This window comes from Poecilia formosa, unplaced genomic scaffold, assembly GCF_000485575.1.
Source record: "Poecilia formosa unplaced genomic scaffold, Poecilia_formosa-5.1.2 Scaffold279, whole genome shotgun sequence".
Lineage (NCBI taxonomy): Eukaryota > Metazoa > Chordata > Actinopteri > Cyprinodontiformes > Poeciliidae > Poecilia > Poecilia formosa.
This window is the reverse complement of record NW_006800218.1, coordinates 426,942-438,648: the sequence shown is the minus strand read 5'-3', so window position 1 is coordinate 438,648 and position 11,707 is coordinate 426,942. Positions and strand designations below refer to the sequence as shown.

Genomic DNA, 11,707 nt, shown 5'->3' with positions numbered 1-11,707 from the left:
AGGTTGTGGGTTTATAACCCAGACCAACTAACCTACCAGTCATGTTAAAGGTCTGTGTGTGGAGGAAGTTGGAGTACCTGGAGAAAACCTACTTGTGGAGAAGAACATTTAAACCCCAGGCAAGATGGGATTCAAATCCAAAACCTTCTTATTGCAACGCGACAATGCGGCCTCCACTCTGCAGCCCTACTTATCTTGGTATATCAGATATAAAGCAGATGATTTAGAAAGGTATTAAAATAGAGTTCTAGTACAGCTGTGCTAATCAGTCATTGCTAATTGCATTGACATGCACAGGTTGGAAGAGTGAGAGGAGACAGGTTAGTGTGTTTAAAATCCAACAGTATATTTAATGTAATGGTGAAAATAAATTGAACTCAAGGTCAGCCACATATGTTCAGAATCGTTATTAAAATCCTAATTAAACTTCAATTACAGAAAATCAGTGTCAAAAGAAACTTTGAGTTTCTTGTTCTTTAGCACATCTGTACAGCTGCATGGACCTGACAAAGCTTAGTCAGGTTACAAACTACTTTCAAATTTTATTTCACAAGCAAAGATCTGGGACTGGTGGTGTCTGTATTAAAGTGGCCATGTTATGTCTTTTCCAGGTATATAGTGCCATTTTATAGCACAAGCAAGCAACTGTGTTACTTTCAGCTGTTATAAAAATGCTACACATATAAAGTATGACTTAAAAGAAATTTGACTTTGTAATTTAACGCCCTGATATTAGGCCTCTGTTTCTTTAAAAACTCCTGCTCTTTCTGAAACTCCGCCTTCAGGAAGTCATCACAACACGGCTCCTCTATTAACCCTTTAACAGCATTTTTACCATTGTTTCACTGAGAAGCAGCTCACATAATGAGCTCAGCAGATGTCTAGTTCCACCAAGTGTTTGCTAATTGCTGCTGGCTAGTCTGAAGGAGCTGAGTGGGGGATTCTGTAAAGCTTGGAAACTGCAGCTCCAAGGAGGAGCTTCGTCTTGAAGGCGGGGCTAAGTTCACCCAGGTGTTTTACACGACTGAATGACTGTCACGGGAGATGAAAAGGATTTTTCACACTTGCATACCTGGATTGGCAAAACTCCAGGTACGTTTTTAATGAGGGACTATCATTATGACATGACGTAAAGCTCAAAAAAGTTGATTTAAGATCCAGTTGGCATCTCTTTCGGAAGTCACCTGTGCGTCATGTAATCTCACGCGAACAGTAGGAGTCAGCTGGTGCGGAGCGTGGCTGTGGTTCAGAAGCGTCAGATGATGTCTCAGCATCTTCCTTTGTCTCTATGTCTCTTTAGCGAAGCGCTCCGGATGCTAGCCCAGCTCACACCAGGCCGCTAGCCATCCCGCTGCTTATTCCGACATCATGTTGGCTGAAATCTGGGAAGCGATCCCACGTAGCAAAAGCTGAAAACCAAGCTCAGGTCGCCTGTATGCACATTATAGTCAGTAATTACTATGACAGGCCGTATTAAACCCCATGTGGAGACTACCATGGGACCACAACTGGAGGTTTCTACCTTTTTTTTTTAAAAAAAAATGGAATGAAAGCATCCAGCAGTGGCTGTGAGACAGAAGGATAATGCTGCTAGAAGGAGGTCACGGACCACCCAGGGGGGAGGAGGCGAGCAACACACGGCAGTCTGGTGACATGGCAACTTGTCTTAAGCCCCAGCATCACTATACCACCTACAGTGGATTATAATGTACGACAGCAAAGGGCTAAATTATCCAACACAATACCCGAGGATGATCCATTATAGCTGCCTTTTTAGAGGAAAAACCCTGCATCCCTGTCAGTGTGAAGCGACGGATTTGACTTCTAAGAGCCTTTTTTTTTTCTCATGGAAATAACATGAAATGCTTTCAGTCTTAATCTACAAATTTACCAGATTGAAGGAAATTCTGCAAAACCCAGCAAGCTTTTGTTTGCTGTTTTAAACTGCCTACAATTGGGTCCTTTTATGAATGAGAGGAGAGCCGTTTTTCTGCTGTGTCATCGTTTCTCTCGGTATTGTTCATGTGGTGTGGTTTTTTTTTTTTGCCCCCCCAGTACTTAATCATTATTTTTGAGCTTTCTGCTCAAAATTTGTAGCAGTTTATGAGACTTTTTTTTCCCATCCGCTGACCTCTCCTTACTGCTTTCTAGTCTCTCAGCTGCCAGCCAGCGTGGGGTTTCTTTTCTCAGCGCTTTTTTGGCAACGGTTCACATAAGGTGACCACCCTTCCCCTCCTCTCCTCTCTTCTCCTCTCCTCTCCTCTCCTTCCTCTCCTCCCTCTCCTCTTCTCTCTCTCTCCCGCCAGGCTCGACGCTCGCCGCCCTGCCTCCATCAGACAGCTCCAGTGAGGCTTGCAAGATCAGCTGGCGTGCGAGTCCAGCTGAGGCTCGCGGGCGCTCACGTTGCTAGATTTCACTTGCGAGTGAACATTTGACCGCGGCCAACGAGTCGGCGCGCCGGAGCCCGTACTGGTGCGCGCCGATAAGCGGCGGCACGAACACGGAGACAAACATGCTTACCTGTCCTCGCTCCCTGGCGTTCCTTCATGTCGCCCCTGACAACCTGCTCCCAAATCATGTAACCTACACCGCCTCCTCCCCTGCCCCCTCTTCGCTGCCGGCCGTTGGCCCTGACGGGCCGAGCCGTAATGCTTCGTGGCACCGCCTGGCCTCTCCTCCATCCTCTCCGCCGTCGCCCCAGCACTTCTGCAGACCGCTCTTTTTTTTTTTTTTTTTTTTTTTTTTTTTTTCTTTTTTTTTGCTGATGCTGAGAATGAGATTCCAGGGCCGGGATTGGGGACGCAAGCGTTCGGAGATTGAAACGCAAGAGATGACAGCTATTTCTCTTGTCGTTTCGTGCCGACTGCGGGGCCGCAGCGTTGTCAGGTCGAAGCGACGGCCAAGATTAACCCCAGAGGGGGAGGAGATGAAAACGCACAAATTGTGGCCTCTGGCTCATCAGCGGCTGGTGGTCGGACTTCTTTTCATTTGGTTTGTTTCCGTCAAACACTCGGCGGCCCACTGCTGAGGTCAAGAACTACTTCATCCTGTTGTTGAACCCAGTTTTAGCTGCCGAGGTCTTAGAATCGTGAACTGAAACTATCCAGTATACATTGTTTTGTAGAGTTAATTCCTAGAAATTTTTCAACTGGAATGTATTTAATTAGGTTTTTATGTGATGGTTTAACAGTAGTAGTGTATATCTGTGAAGCTATGTGCTATTTTTTGACCTTTTTTCGTACAGCACATCAGGCTGAATGATGAGTGTTTGTGAACGAAACATTTCAAGTCAGATTCTCAGGACTTTGGACTTTAGAATGAATAAATAATATATATCTCTATAGAGACATGTGCATAGCATTGACAAGATTCTCTATTAAACATGACATAATACCTGTTATGAACATGAAGAAGCGTTATGAATGTTTGACTGTTGTCATGAAGTGTCATTCTGTATATGACACTTTTATTGCAAAGTTGATTTAAAAGTCCATTAAAAGTGCCAACTTTGCATTAAAAGTGTCATTATTTACCAATTGACACTTCATGACAACAGTCATAAACATTCATAAAGACGCCTTCATGTTCATAACAGGTGTTATGTCATGTTTATGACAGTGTCTCTTCAGTCTTATGCACACCCTGTTAAATAGAGTTACCCAAATTACAAACTAACTTGTATTTTTAATTTAATGACCAGTAGTTTAAATTTGCCAGTTTTGCTCTAAGTATTTGCTGTATCTTCTGCACGGCTTGTAGCAGAACATGGCTTCCTTCAGATGGGCGGAGTGCGTACCGGCTGCTTCTCCAGCCTGTCGGTTCAGGAGAACAGCCTGGTATTCAATAGATCTGCTCTTGTGATTTAGTCGTCTGTAATGTGACTAAATGTGGAAAAAGTTGAAGGCGCGCTAAATGACGCGCATTTCTGTTTGGCGTGTTTTTTTTGATTCTTCGTTTGCAGTGATGTACAGATTTAAAAATGTTTCTTTTTCCTCCCCTACCAACTCATCTATCAGATGTTTTAATCCAAGCATAGAAGTTCAGATGAAATCCCAAAATGGATGTGGAGCTTCTTTTATTAGTTTAGGATAGCAGGTGCAGTCGCTAGCGTTGCCTTCGGGGGGTTTGCAAGGGTTGCACCAGCAGAATTTGTATCCTTTGGTTATGTTGTGTGAAAAGTTTGGTCTCCCACAAAAAAAAGGAAAAAAAAAAGTTCCTTGCGATCCCTCTTTACATGCACGATCTTTGATTTCTGACTATGTAAGATCAAATTGAGCTGCAAGTGTGCTCCCTCTCCGCCTTTCATGCCGCTTCAATCTCACGGCATGAAAAAACAAAGAAGGCAAAGACTGAGGGAAATCTGAAGCGTTCTGCCACTCAACATCCCCCAATCCCAAACAACGGCGTCTCACTGCCACTACAAATACATTAGAAATCAATTATTTATGGAACGGAGTCAGGGCCGCTTTAATCTTTTCCTTTTATCCAATTAAATTGTCTAACCATTCTAAGGCTCTGTAGCTCACAGGGAATGTGCTTCTTTAAAAAAAAAAAGAGGAGAAAAGAAGAAAAGATTCTTCTCTTCAGTCCTCCTTTTGACTTTCGATGTAACAGAGAAGAGACACTTCTGAGGGTTGAAGAATGAAAGCAAAGAAAGTGAGTAAAGTGTAAATGAACTCCCCCCCCCTCGTTCCTCATCCCACCCGTCGCCATCGCGTTGGTTCTACAGGAAATATTTGAAGTTTTCATATGTAGACTCCGGTTCCACTCCCGGCGCAAAAAAAAAAAAGGGGGAACACAGGGGGAGAGCTGGGGCTTTTTCATGATTCCTTTATGCCCGGCTGAAATAGTTCGAAAGTATTTGGGATGAACTCCACGGGGGTAAATACGGGGAGTTGCTTCACTCGCTGTCCTGTATTATTCAACGAGTCAATTGAAGTCGTGTCTCCAAATTGAAAAAGCTTATTTCCAACACAGCCGTATGAAATAATTGATGTGAGGAATGGTTAAAAAAAAAAAAAGAAGCGCTCCTCCCTGTTATCAGACAGCGAGGATTTTAGAAACAACACAGAGACTCTGAAACGCTTTGTGGGGGGGGGGATCGTCGCGGCCCACTGGCAGGCGACTTCACGGGAGCGGCGGCGAATTTGTTGGGAGTTATGTTAAAGAAATAAAAAGTCTGGTTTTTCTCTTTTTTTTTTTTTTTTTTTTTTTTTTTTTTTTTTTTTTTTTTTTTTTTTTTAATGCAGTTTTACAATCTGCTGTCCCATCTACTGTTTTCCTCATCTACTTAACAGGACAAATATATTAAGAGAACAGTTCCGACTTTCAGTAACACGTGTCACGTTACCGACTCGTTATGTCATTTCTTCACCAATGAGAACTAAAAAGATATAAATCTGTTAAAAACAAATGAGCCAAGGATCTGACCGTTCTTGGTATTTTAGCTTTTAAGCAAGAGATGATCAAATCAAGGTTGACTAATTCATAAGAAATGATTAGAATTATTAAATAAGCTATTTATTTTAGCCTCAAATTTGAATGAAATGACATCAGTGATAAAGAACAAACTATTGCTATATATTTTTGTCCTAGTTTCTATTGAAAAAAAAAATGCTGGGGATGCAGAGCAGAACCAGAAGACCTGAGAGGTCTGGAAGGTTGATACAACAACAGATCTTTAATGTTAGTGGTGCTAAGTCGCTCGGTGATTTATAAACTACCAGCAGTATTTTAAACACTGTTGCAACTAAACATAAACTAATGGCTGTTTTTCTAGACCTTGCTGAGACATTATTCCTTTAATCCTAGAAATGTTTTTTGGGTTTTAGAAGGTCGACTTTGTAACCGTCTTTATGTGACTCTGAATGTTCACACCCATATCTGGGGCCTGATCTCTAGTTTCCAGCTGTCATAACTGAAGCTATGCGCTGACTCTAGATCATCTTTAGGTCCAAAGATAATAACTTCAGTTCTGTTTCTGTTCAGCTAGGGAAAGTTTTGGCACATCATCGATTTCTTCTAAGCACTGAACAGATGTTCATTGCATCGATGGCTTTAGAGTCACCTGCTGACATCGTGATGTAGAGCTGTGTATCATCTGTGTAGCTACGGTAACTAATCTTATTTCCTGTTATAACCTGAGCCAGCAGTCAAAGATCCCTCTGTGTGCTACAAACCATGTGGAAGATATAAGCAGATATAAGCATTGAACTTTTCTATTGCCAGGAAGGGAGATGTAGAAAGTATCAGCAGGGTTGCCAGTAAATTATACCACTTATGTCTTAAAATGTGTTTTTTTTCCTCCCCTTCTATAATAAATGTACAAATTGCTGAATAAATAACATTTTGTCTGAAGACTTCCTTACACATCTTTACCAGGGTTGCTAACGAGTTTCTCCACATCTATAAGTTTGACTCTGTTCACTGGATTTCAGAGCCTCAATGTCCTCCAAACAACAGAAGGAGCTTAATGTTTGTTAAGGAGAGCAGAGATCAGAGCGTACAGCAGGCTGAAGGCCGGCCTCAGATCTGCTCCTGCTCCTGCTGCTGAGTGGGTGAACGCAGCGCGCCGTACAACTCACATCTCTGACTTCAGATCTCGTCTACATGTGTGGCGTTGCCTCGCGAATACATTTTTATTTGTATTTTTTCTTCCCCTTCCATCGCTCTGATGTTAGGATATGTGTGAATATGTGCGGCAAAAAAAAAAAAAAAAAAAAAAAAAAAAAGAACCGCGTACGTTTCACCCACAGCCGCGCGCCGGTATCTCCTCGGGCCCCTCGCGATCACAGACCGCCAAAAGGAAAAGGATTTCCGAGAGGTTTCCTGCTCGTTATTTAAAGTGGGAGCCCTATGGGACATGTTTGGCATTCTCATCCACTCACTGAAGATGGCCTGTGATCCGAAGCCACTAACAGGCTCTCTCTCTCTCTCTTTCTCTCTCTCTTCTTTTCTTTTCTCTTTCCCTCTGGCTCTCTGAAGTGATTACCCTGCTTGTGATTCCACTGACACCCACATGTCCCCCGGAGACGTGCCTTCACTAGTTTGTTTAATCTGCCTCCCCGTACAGTAGGTAACGCAGCCGTAATTGAGGTGTGGATAGAGCTGCGGGAGCAGATGAAAACCGATTGCAGGCTTTATGAAAACTTGTCGGCGCGTCGGCTTCGCCGGGGATGACAGCCGTTTCGAGATTAACGCGCAAAAATGCGGCTGTGATAAGAATTTCGAGAAGTTAAACGTCGGGCCTTTGTTTTGCAATTTCCCTCTCTTTTCTTTTCCTCGCCCCTCTGCCCCCGTCGGCGAACGATGAGCCTCGTTAACAGTCAGAGTTACAGATGTTCAGTATTCCAGTAATGCCTTCCTGTGAAGCTGCGGTTCTGCTCGTCCTTTTTGCAGATGCTTTTCTCCGTTTGCGGAGCGGCCCCCGTGATAAGATAATGACTTCTCTGAGATTAGCGCACTATTAGCGAGCCCTCGCAGTCGAGCGGATGTTTGATCTCGGCAGCACAAGACAGAGCCCAAAGTTGCGCTGATACCTGAGACGGATCCCGCTTTCCACTCCGTTTGAATTCCTGATATGAAAAACAGCGAGTGGAACTGTGGAGAAGAAGAAGGAGAAAAAGAAAAGCAAGCATCAGATACTCTATCTGCCCCCGGTTAGCGTCTCGCCTATGTCTGTAACGCGCCTGAACCGCTCTGTTCAGAACAGACGGAGCGTCAATCATCGGTCCAAATCAGCTTTGAGATGAAACGAAATGCAGAGGGGAGAGGAAAAAAAACGATCCATTGAACTGAACTTGAATTAATTAAATATTACTGTATCATGCTTCCTCTGCGAGATTGCATCTGTCCTCAGATGTGTAAAAAAAACATAAAACATTCTCAGATATCTTTTCAAACCCCATTATTTGGAGATACCAGTAATTAAATTGACAGTGTCATTAATTGGGTTGAAGATAACTTGCATTGAGTCGAGGACATCTTAAACTCAATTAAAGATATCTCCAACTCAATTAAAGATATCCAAATGCCATGTCCCGCAATATGCAATCAGGCTCTTTGTGGAGCAATAGTATCAGTTCACTTGTGCCCCTGTTACAAAGACTTCCTTGTACTTCTAAAGTTTTCTTTTTTTTATCGTTTAAAGCCCGACTTTTTTAGCAGATGTCACCCGTTGGTGATGTGTATGGTCTCTTTAATGTGCCGTAATTATAGTATTTAATCCTTCCTTATCCAGTCGGTTTGAAATAGAAATGAAGATGAGGCACTTCTGACTATAGGGAATGGATTTAAAGGGGCAGCTTTAGTTTTTTTGGGATGATGTAAAAGAATTTGAGCCGTCTTGTCATAGACGTGTTGAATGCTTTGACATTTAGTACAGTGGGAGTATAAATTTGGTTTGTTAGGGGCTGGTAGATTCTCATAGATGGATTTCACAGCATCATCTGCATGTGATAGAAGTTTTGACCACTTGTCTTGGACATTTAGAACTACTCTTTGCCAATTCATTCGCCCATTTCATCTGCCATTTTGTCCTTTGTGCCCTTTATTTAGTCCCTTGATAATTTTCTTGGTCTAAATCTTTACTCACCACTGGGTGGAACGTTTCTCAGAGTCGGTGTAGTATGCCGTTAAATATTTGGGGGAAAATGAGGAGAAAGAAATCTGTGTTGCACATGGTCAGTCTGAAAAAGTTTCCTTAGTAGCGAGCTCAATGAGCTAAATGTGATTTGGCAGGTGGTAATGAAGCACATGATGCTTTAAATGCGGGTATGTCACGATTCTTTGGCAGCTACTGAATGTCTTGCCTCTTCCTGAGAACTCCCTGAAGAGCAGCAATCAAAATGTCTTCCGTCCACATATGGCAGATGAGTCTATGGACAGACTGCACCACGTTGATGGTCCTGTGGTCAGCGGGTCTCTCTCATCTTTCCCCACTTGAACATGTGTTAGATGGTCTCTGAAAGCCCACTCAGGCCAGGCCTGGTTACACAAGCTGGAGTCTGACTATCTACGAGTGAAGACTATTGGTCTTATTCAGGACTGAATAGCAACGTGTTTTCAGAGACCTAATCCAAATGGTACCATCAGTTTGCCAGGACTGTCATCTTCAATTTCTGTTTGGTCTGAAGTTGTGATCGTTACAATGAAGTTACAGAATATTTAGCAAATTTGAAGAGCTTCTGGTTAGCATTTCCACTTTTTGCCACATCAATTTGTTGCAGCTGTGAAACTATTAGCTTTTACAGTCAGTCCGTGCCTGTTTAGTTTTTGTTATTTTTTTCAGTCAACGGTTTGTAGATTCTGTAATTTGGTAAACTAAATGTGTGTTTCTACCCAGAGGCAACATGAAATACTTATCCTCCAGGTCATGCCTGTACTTTTTATCAAACGACACCAATGCCTCTAAATGCTTTTTCACTTCTTCTCATTTTCGCTTTTGTATCTTGGGGTCAACCCCTACTACAAAAAGCATCAGGTCAAACATTTTCTGTCAGAACCACCAGCTAATGGAGCTAGAGTCACTTTTCACTATGACATACATAACAGTGGAATCTGTCTCCTGTATTTTTCTGAAGCTGAAAACATTCAGTTGACTGTTTGGTTGACCTGTGCTCGGCCCTCCTCTCTGCCTTTGCCACCCAGGACGCTGTGCCAGCTGCGGGGAGAACGTGGTGGGCGAGGGCACCGGGTGCACCGCCATGGACCAGGTGTTCCACGTCGACTGCTTCATCTGCATGACCTGCAGCAAACCCTTGCGCGGCAAACCCTTCTACGCTGTGGACAAGAAGGCGTACTGTGAGCCCTGCTACATCGTAAGCTACACCTATTACTCTTACCTCACCGTGTCACTCTCTTGATTGTTGATGTAGAGGTTTTGGCTTTTTGTCATGACGTGTCACCTTGTCTGTGACACAAGGCAAGATTTTAGCAATATTCTTAGAAAAGGAGTTTGTGTGTGTGGGGGGGCGGGGTGTTTGTTTGTTTGTTTGTTTGTTTCAAAATTGAGCAAATTTATTTTCGTAATTTCAATTTGCTCAGAAACTCAGCTATTGATGCCATCTTGTCGATATGGGCTGAATTCTCTGGAGAATGTTTCTGACATCTTGATGTTCTGAAGGTGATGGGGGTCGAGCCCGTCATCGATGAGGTGTTCCTAATAATAAGGCCACCGTTAGATGACATTTGTCAAGACAGACTTCATAGAAACAATGTAGTGTTTACATTAAGCAAGGTCCCATCACTACACCAGCCCCCATCTATTAGCCAAATTTGTTTTTTTTTGTTTTTTATTTTTTTCCATAAACTGTATCTCATTAAAACTTTTGAGATTTTTTATTATCATGTCTTTAAAATGTTTGATTGAATTCAGGCTAATTTAGTCTGATGATGTGGAAGAAGCTCAAGAGAACTGGACCAGTTTGAGCAGCAAGAGACGTGTTGGATTTTTTTTTCTTAGAATATTTAGATTTAACTTTTTTTATAAGATGCACTAAAACAAACTCTACTCCCCTCAAACCAGAGGAACGATGTATAAAAAAAAACACAAGAAGTCCGAAAAATGCAAGGGCTTATTCAAGAAACCTTGGCCACTAATTAAGTTGGGTTCACAGAGTAGGTTACCTTGTAACCATGGAAACCAACCCAGCGTTTCTGCCATCAGCAGGTCAGCAGACTAACATTTGGTATCTGTTTTACATAATGGGCTTCAGCAAACACACACAGCAACACCGTACGCTTTTTATTCTGCCCTTTCCGATCTGACTTTTTCTATCCCAGGTTATAATTCCATATTTCACCTCATTTGCATTCAGAGATTGTTGAGTACAAAACTTTTACACTTTTTCACATGACTCAACAGGATAATGTGTGAGATTCTGCAATCATCACACTGGATGTAACTCTTCAGCAATATCTTTCCTCCACTTTTTGTCTAATTTGTGCAACGACTCGAAGTTTACCAGAAAAGTCATCTGCAGGGCAGGAATCCCAGAAATTAGCAGAGTTATTTTTAATTTTCAGGGGTTTTTTTTATTATTATTATCACTCCACTTCAAAAATGTATGAGCAGTGTTCTTGTCAATGTGTTGCACAAGAAATGTAAAAGTGCTTCCTTTGTCAGGAAAGACACATCATCCGGTAAGACCACAGGGGAATCATTTAGCAGAAGTGCCCAGCCCTCCACAACAGCTGGAACTGAGAGGGTTTGAGTTTCTCACGATCAGCCGTACATGACAACAAGTTGACGAGGGATTCAGCACGGCCTATTTAAGATAATTTTGTATAAGTTTAGACCTTAACTTTGCCTCCTTCCTTCTACTTTTTTAAAGCCAGTCAGAAGTGGACTGGACAATGTGCTTTGAGTCATTGTCCTCTTGCTAAACTCAAATGAGCTTAAGGTCATGAACTAATGGCCACCCAGCCTCGTTCAGAGAGCTCAATTTGTCCAGGCCCCAGACCATAATACTACCACCACCATGTTTAGCTCTTTTGCTGAAAATGTTTTGATTTTGCATCGGATGTAACAGGACTCTCTGTTACATCTCTCTCTCTCTCTCAACCTCCACTTTTACTTGGTCAGAATATCCTCTAAAATGATTTGAGAATAATTGAGATATTTATTTGGCAAATGTGAGATGATGGGTCGTCTTGTTCTTCTTTGTCAGTAGTGGCTTTTCCTTGGACCTCCCCCACTGATTCTCTG

General features: G+C 42.5%; 1 protein-coding gene across 1 annotated transcript in view; it reads left to right on the top strand.

Moving 5' to 3' along the window:
• lpp (LIM domain containing preferred translocation partner in lipoma) overlaps positions 1 to 11,707 on the top strand; it is a 199,289-nt gene that overhangs the window by 147,845 nt on the left and 39,737 nt on the right. Inside the window, exon 9 of the mRNA XM_007571364.2 lies at positions 9,649 to 9,818. Within this exon, the coding sequence (XP_007571426.1) occupies positions 9,649 to 9,818 (170 nt within the window). The remainder of the gene's footprint in view (positions 1 to 9,648; positions 9,819 to 11,707) is intronic.